At 39.3% G+C, this 20,632-nt stretch overlaps 1 protein-coding gene across 19 annotated transcripts in view; it reads left to right on the forward strand.

The window, feature by feature from the left end:
* Positions 1-329: 329 nt before the first annotated feature.
* Positions 330-20,632, forward strand: part of MTHFD2L (methylenetetrahydrofolate dehydrogenase (NADP+ dependent) 2 like) — a 142,039-nt gene continuing 121,736 nt past the window's right edge. For 13 of the 19 annotated variants that reach the window (XR_009601076.1, XR_009601080.1, XR_009601079.1 and 10 more), the window contains exons 1-3: positions 330-546; positions 18,782-18,966; positions 19,595-19,717. Coding sequence is in view for 14 of the 19 variants with exons in the window: in XM_004009908.5 (XP_004009957.3) it covers positions 404-546; positions 18,782-18,966; positions 19,595-19,717 (451 nt within the window). In the remaining 5 variants the exon portion in view is untranslated. The other 6 variants (XM_042251873.1, XM_060417212.1, XM_042251875.2 and 3 more) reach the window with 6 other exon arrangements.

A 20,632-nucleotide genomic window follows, 5' to 3' on the forward strand; every position in this document is an offset into this window, starting at 1 on the left:
CTGCTTTAAATGAAATCACCAGTAGCCTGGGCAGCTGCGGGGGCAGAGCAATGGTTTGGGAGTAAGGGAGCGTGCTGCTTGAACTGATTAGTTTAGACGCTTTCCCTGTTTCCTCGCTATGGGCACATTATCAGCGTGCCCAGTGCAAGAGAAACCATGTCGCCGCCAGGCCATTCCTCAAACTCCTGCCTTCCGACACACGTGCTAGTCCAGCCTGGGGCTCGGGTCCGTCAACCCCGCCCCGGCCCTGAGCTCGGCTTCTAGCCCCGCCCCTGCAAGGGGAACCCCCGCCTGGTGGGACTCGCTCTCCCGCCGAGCCGGGTGGGGGCGGAGTCCGGCCTGGCGCTGTGAGGACCGGAGTGGCGGAGGTGGTGCCTCTGTGAGGGAGCCGGCATTCGCGGCCATGACAGTGGTGGGTCGCGGTTTCTGGCTGCTCCGCGGCCGCCTGGGCCGAGTGTCGGCGCTGAGCCGGGGCGCGGTGTCGCCCTTCGCGGCGCCAGGACCGGCGGGGCAGGCGTTCCGGGGCTTTCGGAGCGGCGGCGTGAGGTACGAGCGCTCCCGGACGCTCGACCTCCTCAGGTCCGGGCGCTCCCGGGTGCGAAGCCACTGCCTGTGGGAGGGGCGGCCGGACGCCTGCAGCTGGCGCGGGCGAGGCCTCGCGCGTGTGACCCGGGGCTCCTGGGCAGCCGCGCGGCGGGGCGGGGGCGAGGCCTATCTTCGCTCCGAACTTGGCCTTGCAGGCCAGGCCGGCTGGTCGCGTCCGCCTCAAATCAGGCAGCTTGGATGTTCTCTGTGCTCACTGGAACGTTCCATCTTTGCAGCAGGTGCAGTTGAGTGACTGAAGAAGACCTTTGAGACCCAGAGAAAAGGGGCCTTAAAAACACGTGGTCTGCTTGTTTGAAGCATTTGTTTGGTTTTGGTTGTGGCTGTATTTCGTAAACAAAGGAGTGGGCAATGGCCAGATGGTTTAGAGTTTATGAGTTTCTTTGTTGGTGGTAATACTGAGGTTTTTTCCAGCTCTACAATTCTTAATGATTTCACAAAATCAGACAGTAATCTTGACTTTTCGGTATTTCTCTGGATGGCGCTTCCCAAATGTCTGCAGTCTTAGATTGACATGATCAATCTTAGATTCACTGCATCTCTTTGGACCTTGTTGCTGGCTAGCAGATTGCGAGTAGGTTTTAACTGTTCTGTACAAATGGTACGCTTCGTCCGTCCGTTACTTGTAGCTATTATACAAACTCAGATCTAAGAAGCTAAGAATAATTTCTTTTGACCCAGAGCTAGTGAGTCCATTTTTTTTCAGGCTTACAGGGACTTCAGTAACATTCTGTAACTGCAGTTTTACGTGGCGAGAGATTGTGCCTTACTCGTCTTTTTGTAGCCCCATGCCCAGCACTATGCCGGGAAGAAAGGAAAGATCAGTGATGAGGAAACATGAGTGGCTGCTTATTTAACTTAAATTGATTAACTCTTCATTGTATATATTTGGATCTTACTCTTGGGTGATTGAAGTGAAAAAAAAAAAATTTCCTATAGGGTTTACTTTGGACTTAGTTTGTAATGACTGCTGTTTGTCTTCCAGAGAATATGTGAGAAAAATAACAATGACTCACAGTTCTGATTGTGGAAGCTCTCATGGTGTCTGAAAAAAATTACCAGTTTTTTTTTGGATACAAACTCTGCAACCTAGGAAAAACAGATTCTGTAGAATTCTCTTTGCGTTACAGAATTGAAGGAATTATGCACCACAGTCACGCTATTTAGATAATTATTTGTTGAATTTGAGTTATTTTAGGGCTTCTTCCCAGAGTGAAGATAACCGTTTTCAAATTGTGTAAGTTGGTTAATTTCCCTTTGTCAGATGGTGTAAATAGACAACCCCATCATCCTGTCTTCTCCAGGTATCAATACACTGAATGAGAACCGTAACAGCTAAAAATCTATCTCGTTGAAGCCACTTGTTGTCACACACACATGCACATACACACATGGATAATACAGAGCTTTTAAAATTGAATTTATGGTCTTTTATAATTTAAAATAATTGGAATAATTTTGGAAAGCTATTTTTAATGTAAATGAAGTGTTACTTTCAACTCAGCTGCATTCAGATTAGAGCTGTATAGAAATAAGTAATACCTTTGATAGGTTTTTATTTTTTCAAGGCAGCACTAGTTAGGTTAGGATAGCTGGCATTTTGACATCCCCTTGTCACTAAGTACCATGTATGAAGGTGAAGTTGGCTGTAAGGTTGATAAACACCTGTGGACTGATGGGTCTCGGGTGGGGAGAAATCCGGACAGTGTGTTGATGCTCATTGGTGTCTCTTTTCTCTTCTAGGACCAGCAGAGAGAAGAGATTCCATCTTCCAGAGGTCGCCACTGTCTGCCTCCCCACTTGTCCCCATCCTCGGTCATCTCTTTTAACACATTATTGACCAGAGATGTATTAATATGTCTTTTGTTACCCAAATGTTATTGACTGGAAATATATCAATATCACTTGATAACAAATTGCTGGCCACAAGTGTTAGTGTCTGCAAAAATCCCCCGGTCAATAATGAGTTAATATGTAGTGACACATTAGTTGTGTAGTTATTCATAGTGAATGTGGTTTAAATCCTACATTATCCTCTTGACTTGAAATTTGAGCCTTAGTGTTTTTCTTACTGCAGTGAATCTTTGAGTTTGATGAACTCTTTCCCTAATGATATTGACTGTTTTCTTTTTTTAATATAAATTTATTTATTTTAATTGGAGGCTAATTGACTGTTTTCATTTAACAGATTTATTACTAGTTTCTGGTATAGAGCCTCAAATGAAACAAAGTATTTTTGATTGTCTTTCATATCTTTGGCTAATTAGATACTTATAATGGAACATATAAATACTTTTTTAGTAGAGAATTTCAAGAAATAGTGTTTAACAGAATTTGAAAATTACAAAATTATTATTTATTGTTTAATATTTAATCTCAGAATGGTTTCCCTTTAAAATTTGCAGTGAGTTTTCCCCCCATTTACTCATGATAAAACAGATTTATTAATTGAAAGAAAATATATTTAAATGTCAAGGAAATAAGTGAATAAGCCCCTTCTATTTGTTACAGCTTATTGTTTCTTGAAATGAATTACCTAAAAAGCCAAAAAGTTACAAATAAAAAATTCTTGGTGACTAAATTTTCCCAGTTCTGCCTTGCTGTGTGAGAAGTTTACAAATCAGAATGTGCTTGGGTTGTAAAACATCGCGTGAGTCTGGCGCAGCGTTTTTAAGTGTATGGAGCTGGGCACCAGTCTATCCCATCTGGAGGCAAAGTTGCAGATTTTTATGTTAATGCCATTCTCGAGGCAGATTTTCGGGTATCCTCCAACAGAGGCTTCCCCAAACCATGCTTTACTACATCAACTCATTAATTTTTTTAAAATAAAAAACCTATATTTTTGGAGCTAGTAAGAGATACTGGCTTATGTTATGTAAATGATCATGTCTTATAGGACTTCCCTGGTGGCTCAAATGGTAAAGAATCTGCCTGCAATGCAGGAGACCCAGGTTCAATCCCTGGGTGGGGAAGATCCCCTGGAGAAGGAAATGGCTACCCACTCCAGTATTCTTGTCTGAAGAATCCCATGGACAAAGAAGCCTGGCAGGCTACAGTCCATGGGGTTGCAAAGAGTTGGCCACAACTGAGCAACTAACTAACACCTTCTTCTTTCATAGAATGGATAGTTTTAATAATTTTAAAAAGAAAAATTGTATATGTACACTTGTTTGTTTTTCTTGAGACCCTCTTTTCTAGTATTTACTCAGTTTCTCTGTCTGCTATAGAATTGATTTAAAGATCATTTTATCCTCATGTGAAGCTTAAAGAACCCAGACTCCAGTTAGTACCATTACTGAAGCTGATTTTCCATGGAATTATTTCAACCAAGATAGAGTTTGTACTAATGGCTAGCAAGGGCAGTTTCTCAAAATCACATTTTATTTTGCTGGAATTGTGATTTTTGAGTCTTAATGCCTTACCTCTCTTAATGACAATGAGCTATGATAGCTATCTGGTTATAGTTTTTATTTCTAAGCGTTTATTGGTGGTGGTTTGGTCACTAAGTTGTGTCCTACTCTTGCGAGTCCATGGACTGTAGCAGTTATGAACCTTTTATAACTGCTTCACCATTTATATGGTCTTATATCTTAGTTTTATATCTGTGCTTCAGCTGTTCAGAAATAATATGTTCTAATGTAATGTCTCCAAAATCAAGTTTTCTGATTAAAATGGATCAACAGGTAAACAGAAAATTAATACTAATCTCAGACCTTGTTAGTCATGATTTTAGTAATAATCTAGCAATTTCTTTAATGACCCAAATCTTTGTTTTTCAGATGCTTTGTAGTTATATTATTCTTTCATGTTAATACCCTGCTGCTGCTGCTGCTGCTGCTGCTGCTAAGTCGCTTCAGTTGTGTCCGACTCTGTGTGACCCCATAGATGGCAGCTCACCAGGCTCCCCCATCCCTGGGATTCTCAAGGCAAGAACACTGGAGTGGGTTGCCGTTTCCTTCAATGCAAGAAAGTGAAAGTGAAGTCGCTCAGTCATGTCCGACTCTTAGCGACCCCATGGACTGCAAGCCTATCAGGCTCCTCTGTCCATGGGATTTTCCAGGCAAGAGTACTGGAGTGGGGTGCCATTGCTTTCTCCGGTTAATACCCTAGTTAGATGATAAAAGTAGGAACAAAGAAACCCAGCAGATTACCTTCTATGGTCGCATACTTCTCATGGAATTCCATGGAGCTCAATGAAGATTTTTAAAAATAGTTTGGTTTAGGGATGATTAAGTTGTAGAAGGATGCTTAAAGATGTAGGAGGTTGGGTGAAAACTGAGCTGTCGAATGAGTGGGATAAATTAATGATTAGTAATTAGTGAGATTTACTATTAAGTGCAATCTGGACAAGAAAAAAATCAACTGATTTGTGTTCAGAATGGGATATAATACAAACCTAAATTAGTTTCAAAGACCACCTCAGGTTTGATAGTATCCAAGAAGTTTTATACAGCTGCTCCTGTTAATATCATAGGTATTTTCTGTGTTGCCATTGTTTTTGTTAACATTTTATTGGCTGTATAATATTACGTTAAGTCAAGTGGCCTTAATTTACCTAACCATTTTGCTGTTGGTTAATGTCTAGTCCTTGAAATATGAAATAATTCACTCTCAGATGCAGGTCATGTTCCTGTCAACATCATCATACCAACCAGGTTTGTTCACTTAATGATCTGAACTCTACTTAGGTTTCTAGAATTATTCTCATTAGAGTATGCCTCTAACCAAGAGACTATTCAAAGATTTGTCATTCTAAACTGAGGGCATATTATAATTTTAAAATAGATGTTTCCTTTTCCCACTTTGGCTATTTATTAACTCTGCAATGAATATCATCTTGCTTTAAGCAGTCCAGTTGTATTGTTGAAAAATAAATTCATATTAATATTTAATGTTTCCTTACTCTGTGTTAAACATTTTGCTGAGATTTTTCACGTATAGTTTGTCCTTCAATCCTCATAACAACTGAAAGAAGTAGACACTATTACTATTCCCAATTAACAGATTAGGAGATTGAGACTTAAAGAAATTAAATAACTTGTCCATGATAACACAGTAAATAGATGATGAAGACAGAGTTGGAAAATGCATGATCTATCCGGTGCATTTCTCTATAAGCAATTTATAAATTTCCCTATTGCTTATCATCGTTCTGAAAATTCTTAGTAAATTGCAGAACTTTTGTGAATCAAGACACCTGATTTTGCATATAAACCTTAAAAACTGTGTTGTCAGATTTCTTTAATACAGGGTATCTCTTTACTTGGGAATCCATGGATAGAATTTAAGGATACCTAAACTTAGATGGTCACTAATCTCTACTAAATTTAGCATTTTCTTCAATTGTGAATGTTTGCCTCAAACCAAAGTAATAGGAGTACAACTTATAATATTGCCAGCAAAAATACAGGTATATTAATAACACAGTTGATGCAGAGATCGCAAAACATATATACACTCACCAATACTCTTTGATATTATGGTAGTAATTAGACTTGCCACTAGTTGTTTTATTTAATGCTTTTTAAAAAATATTTGATAACAATATTTCAATAAAACTGGTTTTCTGTAAACTATGTATTTTATGTTAAACATTTAAAAAAACTGTTCTGAGAAGATGTACATGGGGTTTAACAAACTGCCCACGTGTTCTCATAGTACAAAGCTTAGCATATAAGATTTTTTTCTGCAAAAGTTATGAATGTTTAGGTTGTTGTTGAGTCACTAAGTCATGTCCGACTCTTTTGCGACAGGCTCGTCTGTCCATGGATTCTCCAGGCCAGAATACTGGATTGGGTTGCGATTTCCTTCTCCAGGGGTTTAGGTTGTTGCTGATGTTCTGCATTACAGGTTAGAGGTCTGAAGTTACAAAATTGAATGAAAGAATCGTACATAATGGAAAGAATTTGCTTTACTTTTTATTGATTTATAAAAATATAATTCCTTTACTTCATAGTGTAAGATAGCATTTGGGATGTGAAATAAAATGTTTTTTTAAAAACTTTAAACTTAACATTTCTAAATATTAATTTACTTAAAAATAAATTCACTTGCTTTGAAAGGCTCCCTAGTACTAGTTAGTGATTGGTTTTATTCCATATGTAATTTTGCCCTGGTTCCCTTGAGTTTGTTTTGTTACTGTTGTTAATTTGAACCCCCAAATCTTCAAATTTTGCCCTAAGATACAAAGCACTATGCTAGGACCTGCAGAGATATTTTAATTGCTTATGACTGTATTAGGTTTTTTCATCTTCATAGATCATAAAATAGTTTATTACAGCTCTAATTAAAGTTGTGGTTGAAAATGAGATTAAAATATAGATGCAGAAGCAAGATGTCAAGTATACAGATTAAATACACTGTTGTTTGTGAGTGGACTTTGATTTACTATTTTGTGAAAGAGTATTTTGATACACAAGAAAAGTAGTGATTTTTTCCCCCTCCTGTATACTACTTTGTTTTAGCTAATTAAACACTTAATTTAGTTCTAGGAACCATAGATTAGGATGGTTGTAGTTATTTTCTGTAAAGTGAATAGGTAAATGGACAAGTTCATAGAAACAACAGTAAATGTTGATGATTTTTTTTTGTTGTTGTTTAGTTGCTAAGTTGTGTCAGACTCTTTGTGACTCCATGGACTGTAGCCCACCAGGCTCCTCTGTCTGTGGGATTTCCCAGGGAAAAATATGGAAGTGGGTTGCTAATTCCTTCTCCAGGGGATATTCCCGACCCAGGGATAGAAGCCATGTCTCTTGCATTAGCGGGTAGATTCTTTACCACTGAGCCACCAGGGAAGCCCTGATGGCTTTTTAGTCCCATATTACTTCTGGTTCTCTGAATATTTCTCCATCTATTACTTAACAGAAGCTAGGAAAGCCATTTTTACAAATGAGTCAATCGACTCTTAGTCAAAGCTTCTTATATAAGGTCAACAGAGACTATTCCCATTATATACATGAGGAAATTGCATGCCTTTGAAAGCAGTTAAGTAACTTGGCCAGCTTTTAAGGGTGAACAGGGCTGCCTCTCAGGACTTCTGGCTTTGAGTGAGTAATTTGTAATGTGTTGCGCTGCCCGACTGCTAACTCTCCTCCCTGGCTCCTCCATTATGACATATTCTTTCCTAATGAAGGGACTTTTAGTGCTAGCTGAGCAATAGGGGGAGAATAAACTGCTGAAAAGGAGAGCTCCTTGTCTTGCCTTCTTTGGGGGTGACTTGCAAAGTTCCTACCTTTGCAGGAAATGTCACCTGAGCAAGTAATGACAGGGTGCATTGTGTGAAAGATATCTAAGGGTCAAATTGACTGCACTTTTGATTTGTGTTAATGGCAATGTCACTGTATAATTTTTTTATGAAATCACATTTTTAAGAGGTAAAAAAGTAAGATCACACTCAAGTACTGCATTTAAGATTCTTGTTAAATGAGGGCTACTCCATTCTTCTAAGGGATTCTTGCCCACAGTAGTAGATATAATGGTCATCTCAATTAAATTTGCCTATTCTCGTCCATTTTAGCTCACTGATGATGTTCATTCTTGCCATCTCCTGATTGACCACATCCAATTTACCTTGATTCATGGACCTAATAGTCCAGGTTCCTATGCAATTTTGTCCTTTACAGCCTCAGACTTTACTTTCACCACCAGACACATCCACAACTGAGCGTCATTTTGGCTTTGGCCCAACTGCTTCATTCTTTCTGGAGCTACTAGTAATGGCCCTCTACTCTTCCCTAGTAGCATATTGAACACCTTGTGACCTGTGGGGCTCATCTTCTGGTGTCATATTCTTTGTCTTTTCATATTGTTCGTGGGGTTCTTGTGGCAAGAATATTGGAATGGTTTGCCATTCTCTCCTCCAGTTGGCTAAGTTTTGTCAGAACTCTTCACTGACACATACTCAGTGAAAAACAGGAGATTCATCAAAAGTTCTTCCCACAAATTGGGATACTTTGAATTGGGATTAAAGATGTATTTATTTACTAAGGCAGCCATAAACAAAGTACTGCAAACTAGATGGCGTTGTAGAGGAGGGGATACTCTTCTCTTTTTTCTCTCAGTTCTTTGAGCTGGCAATTGAAATGAGAGAAGGCAGATTAACCCAAAAAATAAAAATAAAAAATATATTAACTATATATGAGGAATTTACAGAAACATGAAGAATCCCAAAGACAGGAAAGATGAGGTATATACATTATTTTGGACTAAGGAGAAGAAGGTAAGTGTCTAGGACTTCGAAGAGAAGTAAGGTAATTCACAGGAATATGAAAAGAGTTAATGTTTGGTGAACAAATGTTTGCCTGGCCATCTAGAGACAGAGGGACACGGAGCTTTGATCAAACCAGCCTTGCTAGGTTCCTCCCTGTTCCACGCCTAGTTCATACTTTAGTATGGTTATCTGTGGTGACAGCTCCTTCCTGGAACTGGAATTCCAATTCTTAAAGTTCTCTTAGGCATCTGGGAGAAGTTCAAAGGTTTCATCCCAAATCTTCTGGGCCTTGGTTGTTTTCAGCTGGAAATAATCTGCATGTTAGAGTGTCACATCTTGGGGCACCCTGCCCTGAACCTCATCAGTTTAAAACAACAGCAACTTATCCTCACATTTGTAGAGGCCAGGAGTCTGAAATCCAGAAAATCCACAGAACCATGCTCTCTTGGCCTGGCAATCCTTGGCTTTCTTTGGCTTACAACTGTATGACTCTGACTTTGTGCCTATAGCCATGTGGCCATCTTGCCTCTGTCTTCATGTGGCCATCTTCTCTCTGTCTTTTTATAAGGACAAAAGTCATATTGTATTTAAGGTCACTGAACTCCAGTGTGACTTCTCCTGCAGCTTAATTACATCTGCAGATGCCTTATTTCCATATACGATCACAGCCGTGGGTATCAGGGATTAGGGTCTGAACATATCTTTTGGGGGACACAATTCAACCCTCAGCAATAGAATTTCAAAATTGCTTCTATAATGCTTGAGGCGTCATTGTTTAATTAGCTTAGTACCTCCTTTTGGAGGAAAGGGGTACATTTCTATTGTAAGCTTTGTTTTCAGTATTTGCAGTTCACTAGATGTTTCAAACCTGAACTCCTTATTCTGCCCTTGTCTGGCTTATTTTTTTGAATATGTTAATAATTCCCAGTAGATTTTGAACAAAGTGCAACACTTTCTGGCTCATTTACAAAATATATTTTTAAACACTTGTTTTTAAAATCATGTAGGCAGGCAGTGAAGAGAGTACATTCTGCTGTGATGAAATAATTTTTTGTATTCAATACAAACCTCTCCACAATAGCTTTGTAATTTAGTTGTAATAACTGAGCTTATGTGTACAATATTTGTTAATTTGTTATCAATTTATACTTTTGGGCTTTCTCCATGGCTCAGCAGCTAAAGAATCTGCTTTCATTGCAGGAGACACAGGAGATATGGGTTCTATCCCTGGGTCAGGAGGATTCCCTGGAGGAGGAAATGGCAACCCACTCCAACATTCTTACTCTTGGCAGGCTACAGTCCATGGGGTCGCAAAGAGTCCTAGTTGGTAGATTGTATGCTTGTTTGCATGCTTATGGATACATGCCCCATGACCAGTTTCAAGCATATACACATGCCTCATAGGTTTCTTTATATTGAAAGTGTTAATGCAAGTTCATATGTCTGATGCACAATAGGATTTGGGAGTAGAGGAAGGTTTACAGCAAGGCAATGCAAGGAGATGTGTAGTTCACGCCCTAAAAAGCTGCAAGGTCCCTGAAGAGTTTCAGCAGAGCACTTTTAAAAGCCAAGTGAGGGAGGGGGAGTGTCTCAGGGTCTGTGATCAGCTTATGCACAATTCTCTGATTGGCTGATGATGAGGTAGGAAAGTGGTTATCTCAGGGGTTAACATTATTGGTCCTTAGACTCCTGGTGGCCTGGGGCTATGTGTTCATCATTGTCAAATGGTTAACATCTTTCATTTGTTAGCATGAGGGAGGTTTTTTTTACATCTGCAAAACAGCTCAGGAAATGTGCTTCAAAAGATATGGGGGAAAGCCTGTCCTGGGAAGGCCTCATGGGATCCTGCTTGGTTACAGAGGTAGTTGACCACTTATCAGGAATATTAGAATGGGGATTTTTACTTTGAAAATGATGGGGTGTAAATCAGTGGCTCTTAACTGAGGCTTGGCAGAACTACTTTATAGAGGTTTTAGTTAAGCCCAGTAAGATTTTTAAATCTAGCCTATAGCGTCTCAGAAAGTTCCTGGCAATTCCTTAGCCAATCTGGCTCAACTGTGAGTCCTGTTGTGTTCTGTAAAACAAATTTTGTCAGAGATGATGAAGGTTTTCTTAAGAGACAAGAAGTGTAAGTTCTAGAGGTAAAGATGGTTTTCACATTAGAATTAAGAACTTTCCATCGAAAGTAACTGTAAAATAAGTGAAAAGTCAAACCATACACTGGTGATACTTGATACACAGATATAACTGATGTAGACTTAAAAAACAGACATAGCCTGAAAGTTGAGAGTTATGTTTTATTTGGCAGAAATTTTTAGTACTTAATCCTGGGAGGCAGTATCATCTTAAGTATCCCTGAGAGAACTGCTCCAAGGAGGTGGAGGGGGGAGTCAGGTTATATAGAAGTTTGAAACAAAGAACAAGTAGTCTGAACATCAAAAGTATTTTTGTGAATGAAAAAACCAGTTATCTCAAGTTAAGGAGTTTAACACTTTTCTATGTATGGGAAGATGCAAGAATCTGGGTTCACTGAAATCACTCCTTTCAAATGCAGCTCAGCTCTCTGGGGCCAGCCTGCTGGGAATCTTCACATTCTGGTTCCTTGGTGCTCACCACAGAGAGTGGCTGCATTGTGGTCTGATGGCTGCCAGATGGCACAGGTCTTCTCCCTTCTGAGTGGCCTGGAGGACTGGAATCCCTGATGACTGTGACATCCTTGTTTACCGATATGGCAGGAAATACTCCGTTTCTCACTGTTATGAGATTAGTGTTCAGAATGCATAAATAGCTACTACAAATTAGGCACAGCTAATAATCCATTAGAAAAATGGTCAATAGAGATGAACAGTGAAGTGAAGTCACTCAGTCGTGTCCGACTCTTTGCGACCCCATGGACTGTTGCTTACAGGGCTCCTCTGTCCATGGAATTTTCCAGGCAAGAGTACTGGCGTGGATTGTCATTTCCTTTTCCAGAGATGAACAGGCACCCCGTAAAAGAGGAATTCCAGATGGCCAATAAACCTATAAGTCATTCAACCTCTAGTAATTAGGGAAACACATATTTAAACTACAACAAAATGCCTGCCATTAAACTAATGTGTTATGTAAAAACTTTGACAATCTCAAGGAAGTAGAAATTCTTAGACACTACTTACTGGTGGATGTATGAACTAGTGCAACCACTTTGAAAATAAGGTGGCATAAACTGAATACATATAAATGTATCGTATAATCTAGCAATCCCATTCCTGGGTGTAAACCTTAGAGAGAGAGTATGTTTTATATTTATATCATATATAAATGTGAGATATATAATGTAGCTCATATATTGATATACATTATGTATTCTATATATATGTTATATTACATCATATAGTATATAATATATATGATTATATTTCTAATGTTTAGAGATACAAACATTAGTTTAAATGATAAAGGAAAGCAATGGAATTATAAACTCCAATTTCAGGATTGTGTTTAACTCTCTAGGAGAAGATAAGGTTTTGATAGGGGAGGGTTTCAGTATACACAATTGCAGTGATGATGATAATATTTTCTATAAACTGGGTAGTAAGGTTGTTAATTTTACTATTTCTTCTTATGTTTCATACATATTTTGCATTTATTCACTTTTAATTTAATTCAGGATCTGTTTTGATACCATTTTAAGATAGAAAGATAAATATCCAGAATACTACCTATCTCACTGTTTTATTCAGTCAGTTCAGTTCAGTCGCTTAGTCATGTCCGACTCTTTGTGACCCCATGAACCACAGCACGCCAGGCTTCCCTGACCATCACCAACTCCTGGAGTCTACCCAAACCCATGTCCATTGAGTCGGTGATGCCATCCAACCATCTCATCCTCTGTCGTCCCCTTCTTCTCCTGCCCTCAATCTTTCCCAACATCAAGGTCTTTTCCAGTGAGTCAGCTCTTCTCATCAGGTAGCCAGAGTATTGGAGTTTCAGCTTAAAATGGTTCAGTCCTACCAATGAACACCCAGGACTGATCTCCTTTAGGATGGACTGGTTGGATCTCCTTGCAGTCCAAGGGCCTCTCAACAGTCTTCTCCAACACCACAGTTCAAAAGCATCTATTCTTTGGTGCTCAGCTTTCTTTATAGTCCAACTCTCACATCCATACATGACCACTGGAAAAACCATAGCCTTGCTTAGATGGACTTTTGTTGGCAAACTAGTATCTCTGCTTTTTAATATGCTGTCTAGGTTGGTCATAACTTTCCTTCCAAGGAGTAAACATCTTTTTATTTCATGGCTGCAGTCACCATCTGCAGTGATTTTGGAGCCCAGAAAAATAAAGTCAGCCACTGTTTCCACTGTTTCCCCATCTATTTGCCATGAAATAATGGGACCAGATGCCATGATCTTAGTTTTCTGAATGTTGTGCGTTAAGCCAACTTTTTCACTGTCGTCTTTCACTTTAATCAAGAGGCTCTTTAGTTCTTCTTCACTTTCTGCCATAAGGGTAGTGTTATCTGCATATCTGAGGATATTGATATTTCTCCCGGCCATCTTGATTCCAGCTTGCATTTCCTCCAGCCCAGCGTTTCTCATGATGTACTCTGCATAGAAGTTAAATAAGGAGGGTGACAATATACAGCCTTGACGTATTCCTTTTCCTATTTGGAACCAGTCTGTTGTTCCATGTCCAGTTCTAACTGTTGTTTCCTGACCTGCCTACAGGTTTCTCAAGAGGCAGGTCAGGTGATCTGGTATTCCCGTCTTTTTCAGAATTTTCCACAGTTTATTGTGATCCACACAGTCAAAAGCGTTGGCATATTTTTCATTTAATTTCTTCACTTAATTTTATGCTGTTTTTATCGTTATTTTCAGTGGCTACATATTAACTCCAAAACTGTAATACAATAAACAATTTAACTCTGATAATCCCACAAATATTTTATAAACACAGTAGTAAATATAAGCTTCCTGTCCTACCCAGCTTAGAGTGTTGTGAGAGAGACAGTAATTTTAGTAAGGACTTAAGACTCTACATGAGGGTAAGAGCTGGGTGCTGTGAGCACTCTTAGCAGAGGCAGATCCCCAGTTTGAAGGTGTCAGGGGGCATTTCCCAGATTGCCTTCCAAGCTGAGACTTGAGGACCGTGTGGGAATGAATGAGGAACAGATTTGGTAGGGATGTTAGAGAAGTGAGAAGGAGGATGAAGAGTGTTTTAGGTCAAAGGAATAGTGTATATGAAGGCCCAGAAATGAGAAACTGGCACAAGTGATAAACTGAAATGTAGCTGTGTGTACTGTGGGACTTGGTAAGCACCATGAGGCTGAAGAAAGCTCATGCAGGGGCATGTAAGCTACAGGACATTTGGATTTGAATTAAAACTCCCTTTCCCTCAGCTTTTCATGTAAAAAATTTTGGAGTCATGTTTGACTTCTGTTCTGTTTTCTTTACACCCTATATTCAGTCTCAGTAAATCCCAGTGGCTCCACCCTCAAAATAGATTCAGAATCAGACTACTCTCAGCACCTTGACTGCCTGCTCCGCCCATGTCCAAGCCTGAGATTCCACACTAGCCTCTTCACTGGCGTCCTCACTTCCCTGCTTCCTCCTATAGAGTCTCCACATTTTAACCAGTTATCACTGAATAATGAAAATCAGGTCATGACACTCCTCAAATCTTCAAATGCCTGCTTTCTCACAGAAACAGCCAGCGTCTTTTCAAAGGCCTGGAATGCAATGTGATCTGAGGTCACACTCCTTCTCTGACTTTACATCCTGTTCTGACCCATTTGTTCTTTCCACTGCAGCCACTGGCCTCGTTGCTATTCATCAAACATACCAGGCATGCTCCAGCTTAAAGTCCTTTGTGCTTGCTAGGTACTTCCCTTAGCCTAAGTTCTTTTCTCCAGGTAACCACCAAACATATTCCTTCACTTCTTCGTTTACACTCAGGTGTTACCCTATTAATTAGGGAAGTGACACTTTAACCTTCTTATGGAAAATAGTAAATCTGGCCTCCACAAATGCCTTTTCTTTCTATTTCTCACACATAATATATTAAATATTTGCTTTAAAATTTTGCTTATGTCTTCTTCAACTACAAATATAGTTTCTGTGAAAGTGAGTAATTTGTTTTGTGTACTATTATTTGTATTCCTGGTGCATAGAGTAGTGCCTGGCATATAAGCAGTGTTCAATATTTATTTATTAAATTAATTTTTTCAATGGGTATATAGTCCAGTTTTAACAAGGGAGCTGGCATGTTTCCATTTGGAAAATTGCTCTGGCTGCAGTGTGGAGAATGGATTGACAGCAATCGAGATCTGAAGTTGAATTCTTTGGAGCTGTGTGCTTCTATGGCCGAACATTTGAGTTGTTGCTGATATTTAACAGTTTTCAACAATATGCATGTTTAAAAAAATCTCATTTCTTTATGCACTGAGGTCTATGTGAGCTCTTAATGTGTGTGTTTACCAGTACTTCTAGCAGGTAGACTGATGCAGGCATCTTGCATTGGCCCTCCACTAATTCGAGGTCGCTTCATTTATCCTTACATTGTGACTCCCACAGAGCCAGGCTTGCTCAGCTTCTCCAGTGACTGGGGAAATCAGTTTGATGGACCAGCTACGACTGAAAATGCTCTAAGTCCCTCTTCATAATTGGGTAGCAATCATATGGGTGTTTATCTGTAAACATCAGCTAGGCCAGGCCAAACCATGTCAGCTGTAATTAGCAGGCCAATTTAGCACATCAGTGCTATCATGTAAAGTTAAGCCCTGTCACCTCAGCCTCCAACAGAAAAGGTGCAATCAAGTTTAATCTGCAAATAGATTGTCTTTTTGGAAGTCAGGAATCAGTTTATGCCATTATCATCTCTGACATTCTCAAGGTCACACAGTTTTATCGTTTCCAGGCTGTAATTATCCTGAATTATGTCCACTGTTGCCAGTTTCACAATAATCTATGAATAAATCACTGTATTTAACAGAGAATTGGCTAATAAAACATGTAAGCAGCTGCATTGCTATTCATATGCTCTTAAAATGCAACATGGAGCTCAGATGGTTTTATATTTTAAAATACAAATGTATGTTCTTTACATCTGAAGTCACTTCTTTAAAAGTGACTTCTTTAAAAGTGACTTCAGATATATGTTAGCAGATAAACTCACTTCTAAAGCAGAGTATTTTGCCTATCTGAATATTGTTGACACAACTTACTTTTTGGAAAGTATTTTTTTAACTACTTTTTATTTTATTATTTGTTTATTTTATTTTTTTCTACCTCTTATAAATGAATCATGTTGAAATTGTTTGCCATATCTGCAGGCCCTTAGTACTTGTTAATATAGGAGGTCCTTGTTCTTTCAGTATTAATATGTGTGTGTGTGTGTGTGTGTGTGTGTGTATGTGTGCTCAGTTGTATCTGACTCTTGGCAATCCCATGGACTGTAGCACACCAGGTTCCTCTGTCCATGGAATTTTCCAGGCAAGAATACTGGACTGGGTTGCTGTTTCCTTTTCCAGGGGATCTTCTCGACCCAGGGATCAAATCCATACCTCTTGTGTCTCCTGCATTAACAGGCAGATTCTTTACCATTGTGCTACCTGGGAAGGCCCTTAGTATTTAAAGTCCACTTAAATGAATCAATAACAAATGAGCATCAGGAATTCAAAGTAAATAATGAAAAAAGTGTGTTTCTTAATCCTGAAAAATAAAATTTAAACTCAAAAGTGAATGTATTTTATCTTTAGTCTGATAATTATGTATTAATACCAATTATTAGAATGTACAAACTACAAAAGGTCACTCAAGAGCCCTCTGTATTAAATAATTTAAATTTGTAGTTTTAAACCTTACCACAAAGAAAGCCCAGGGCCAGGGAGCTTCACAAGTGAATTCCACCAAACATTTAAGGAAGAAATAAAACCGATTCTACACACACTCTTCTGGAAATGTGAAGAGGGTTGGATACTTTCTAACTCATTCTATGAGGGCAGTTTCACCCTGATACCAAAACCAGTTACTTGTTTACCTATGGTTATGATTATTATAGGGGCTTCCCAGGTTAAGAACCTGGTGCTAGTGGTTAAGAACCCACTTGCCAATGCAGGAGATGTAAGATTCCTGGGTCAGGAAGATCCCCTGGAGGAGAGCATGGCAACCCTCTCCTGTATTCTTGCCAGGAGAATCACACAGACAGAGGAGCCTGGAGAGCTCCATAGGGTTGCAAAGAGTCGGACGCGACTGAAGTGACTTAGCAGACACATTATTATTAAAATACACTTTAGTGTTGAACTAAAGAAGTGGTTTTCAAACATGCTTATACATAAGAATACCTGTGGGAGCCTGTTAGATGTATAGATTGCCAGGCTGTCTCTTCTCCCCCAGGGGTCCTGAATCATGGGTGTGATGGAGGGAGGGCGTCCAGAAATTGCAAGTTCAGTAAGCTTCCCGGGCCATTTTGATGTATATATCCATAGACTGTATTTCAGGATCACTTCTTAGCAGAATATTGTTGACATCATAATTGGATGAACCCTGTAGACCACTGGTGCCAGGTTGAAATAAGTTGTTCTTGATCTGGTTCTGCATGTGTGTATACCAACCTGTCAGAAAGGGGAGCTGACTTATTTGGAAGGGGTGACACATTTTCATTTTGTTCGTGCTGGCTGATATTCATGATGCCTGCTCTCGTTAGAACATAAAAGTTGTACAGGTGATTGAAAAAATTAAGTTGGTAAAGGTTTTTCTTTCTTCCATTTCTTCTCTTGCATAATATTCATTGACCTGCATTTAGTGTTTTGTATAATATTCATGCACTATAGATCATGCTTCCACCAGACCTTTCAATAGTGAAAGGACAGGGGCACCAGATGGGACTATTTTTTATTTTATCTAATACCTTTAAAAACTAAACATGCAGTAGTGTGTGCATGCATGCTAAGTTGCTTCAGTCGTGTCCGACTCTTTGTGACCCTAGGGAGCATAGCCCATCAGGCTCCTCTGTCCATGGGATTCTCCATTGGAGTGGATTGCCATGCCTTCCTCCAGGAGATCTTCCTGACCCAGGGTTTGAACCCACTTCTCTTATGTCTCCTGCATGTAGTAGGAGCAATATTAATTCACCACTTTAAAATTTGAGATCATGGAGAGCAGTAAAGCCTTCCCATAATGCATTCATTTTTGTGCCTTTCCAGAGATAAATTTATGTCATCTATCAAAGTCTAGCATGCTTTACCTTCTTAAACACTTATAAACTGCTGTGAAGTAATGTTTTGTGTGTTTTTTCTGTTAGAAATAATGCCTTGGTATGAGCAGGGTGGTGGGGGTGGTGCTGTGGGGAGAAGGGGAAACAGCCACTTGGTTCCTGACCTGATCCCATCAATGATAAGCATGGCAGTACTGGCAGCTGTCGTCACAGAGTCCAAAAGCTGTGGGGCACAATTTTTCTTGGAGCAAATGAGAGCAGCTGTGTAGTGTAGAACTCATGACTTCAGGATTTTGTACTGGATGTACTATTAAGAATGAACTGACTTTGTCTTTGGGTCAAAAGGCTGTGGGGCCAGGTATATGCAACATGTCTGGGGCTTTGAAGATAGGGGCCAGTTTTAACTCGACTGTGCTGATCTGTCTCTTCTGAAAAAAAAAAAAAAAAAAGCAGAGCTTTTAATAGAACCAATATTCTAGGTCTTGAGTATGTGATTTGATAATTAGAAAACATATGTGAAAGTGATGAAGAAATGTATACTATAGACAGATCATAATGCAGAACTAAAAACTAGAGTTGGACTAGTTTTAAAAAGTTACGCATGCATTTCTGAACCTGAAGAATGAGTGTCAAATATATCTGAAAAAAATCAAAGTTTGGTTGCTCGCTTAGGGGATCATAGATATTTTGTTCACTCTCGTACTTAAAATTGATGTGGCTGGATAGTCCTTACTGCCTTCTTAGTAGTATATTTGTTTTTTGTTTGTTTTCCACAGATATGATGCAATTATTATCTCAGGAACTGAAATGGCCAAACAAATCCAGAAAGAAATCCAGCATGGCGTGGACTCTTGGGTTTCCCTTGGGAACAGAAGGCCCCACCTCAGTATCATATTAGTGGGTGATAACCCAGCAAGCCACACGTATGTCAGGAGGAAGATTAAAGCCGCCGCTGCTGTAGGTGGGGAGCATTTTAGCTGTACTTGTTACCAGATAACGTTTTCTGGTTTTACTTCAAAGTGTGATAATTATGAATGATAACTGTCGACTAAATGCTATTTGAATAACGTGTTATTATTTATTGCCATTCTGTAGATTATTTAGTTCCCAACATTCACATTCATTTCTTATTCTTTTTTTCTTCAAATTTCTTTAAATCAACTTAGTGTGATTTCTGATCCTGTTGGGAAACATGAGAGCAACTTGTTACATTTAAAGGGCCTGTTTTTTTTTTTTTTTTTTTTTTAAATCACATTAACCTGGCTAGTTCATGGTGGTGGTGGTGGTGGTGGTGGTGGTGGTATTGGTATTTTTACTCTCCTCGAATCCACTAACAGTAGCTCATCACAAATAAGTGCAATTTGTCGCATGGGATACTGGGCCAAAGAATGCATGTGAATCATAAGAAAACATCTGTATCATTTAAAAGTTCTGTCCTGATGGTGCTTTGAACATCACTTTTGTAGAAGGGCCTTTTCTTTCAGTGGGATAAGAACAGAGGGAACCAATCAAACACTGTGTAAGACACCATTAATGAAAAAACACATCTTTGTTAGTCAAGTGACTTTCTGTGCTTGTTTTTCTTTCAGGTATCTGTAGTGAGATCATTCTAAAACCTAAGGATGTTTCTCAGGAAGAACTGTTGGATATAACTGATCAATTGAATGTGGACCCAAGAGTCAGTGGTATATTAGTTCAGTTGCCACTGCCAGGTACATAATGCTCTTCTGTGTATCTAATTTGGTTAGGGGCAAGGACGTCTTTCAACATTATGTCATGACACCACAAGTCATTTATAAAATAGGTTCAGAAAGGGACTAGCCATTATAGTAGCATTCAAGGTGGCAATTTCTGAATGACATGTTTATAGTGACTGAAAATTGTGAAAGAAAACTTTAGGCTTTGGCAATAATACATGCAGTTCTTGTTTTGCACAATAGTGCGAGACCATGAAAATGACTAAGTTGAAATTGGGCAAAGGATCTTAACAAATCAATAGGAAAATAACAATTGTTCTGTGACCTTTAAAATGTTTTCTCAAAACATTAAAAACTCTCTTACCGTGGTTTATAAACATGTAAGGAGATGAAAGCTATTGTTTTTTTAGTAGTCATGTATGGATGTGAGAGTTCAACTATAAGAAAGCTGAGCACCAAAGAATTGATGCTTTTGAACTGTGGTGTTAGAGAAGACTGTTGAGAGTCCCTTGGACTGCAAGGAGATCCAACCAGTCCATCCTAAAGGAGATCAGTCCTGGGTGTTCATTGGAAGGACTGATGTTGAAGCTGAAACTCCAATACTTTGGCCACCTGATGCGGAGAGCTGACTCATTGGAAAAGATCCTGATGCTGGGAAAGACTGAGGGCGGGGGGAGAAGGGCATGACAGAGGATGAGATGGTTGGATAGCATCACCAGCTCAATGGAGATGAGTCTGAGTAAACTCTGGGAGTTGGTGATGGACAGGGAGGCCTGGCGTGCTGCAGTCCATGGGGTCACAAAGAGTTGGACATGACTGAGAGACTGAACTGGACTGAGGAGATGAACAAAATAATGAAACTAATATTTATCCAGTACACTGTAATTTAAAACATTAGAAACATTGAGCATTAAAGTACTTTATTTCATT

This window comes from Ovis aries, chromosome 6 (assembly GCF_016772045.2).
Source record: "Ovis aries strain OAR_USU_Benz2616 breed Rambouillet chromosome 6, ARS-UI_Ramb_v3.0, whole genome shotgun sequence".
Lineage (NCBI taxonomy): Eukaryota > Metazoa > Chordata > Mammalia > Artiodactyla > Bovidae > Ovis > Ovis aries.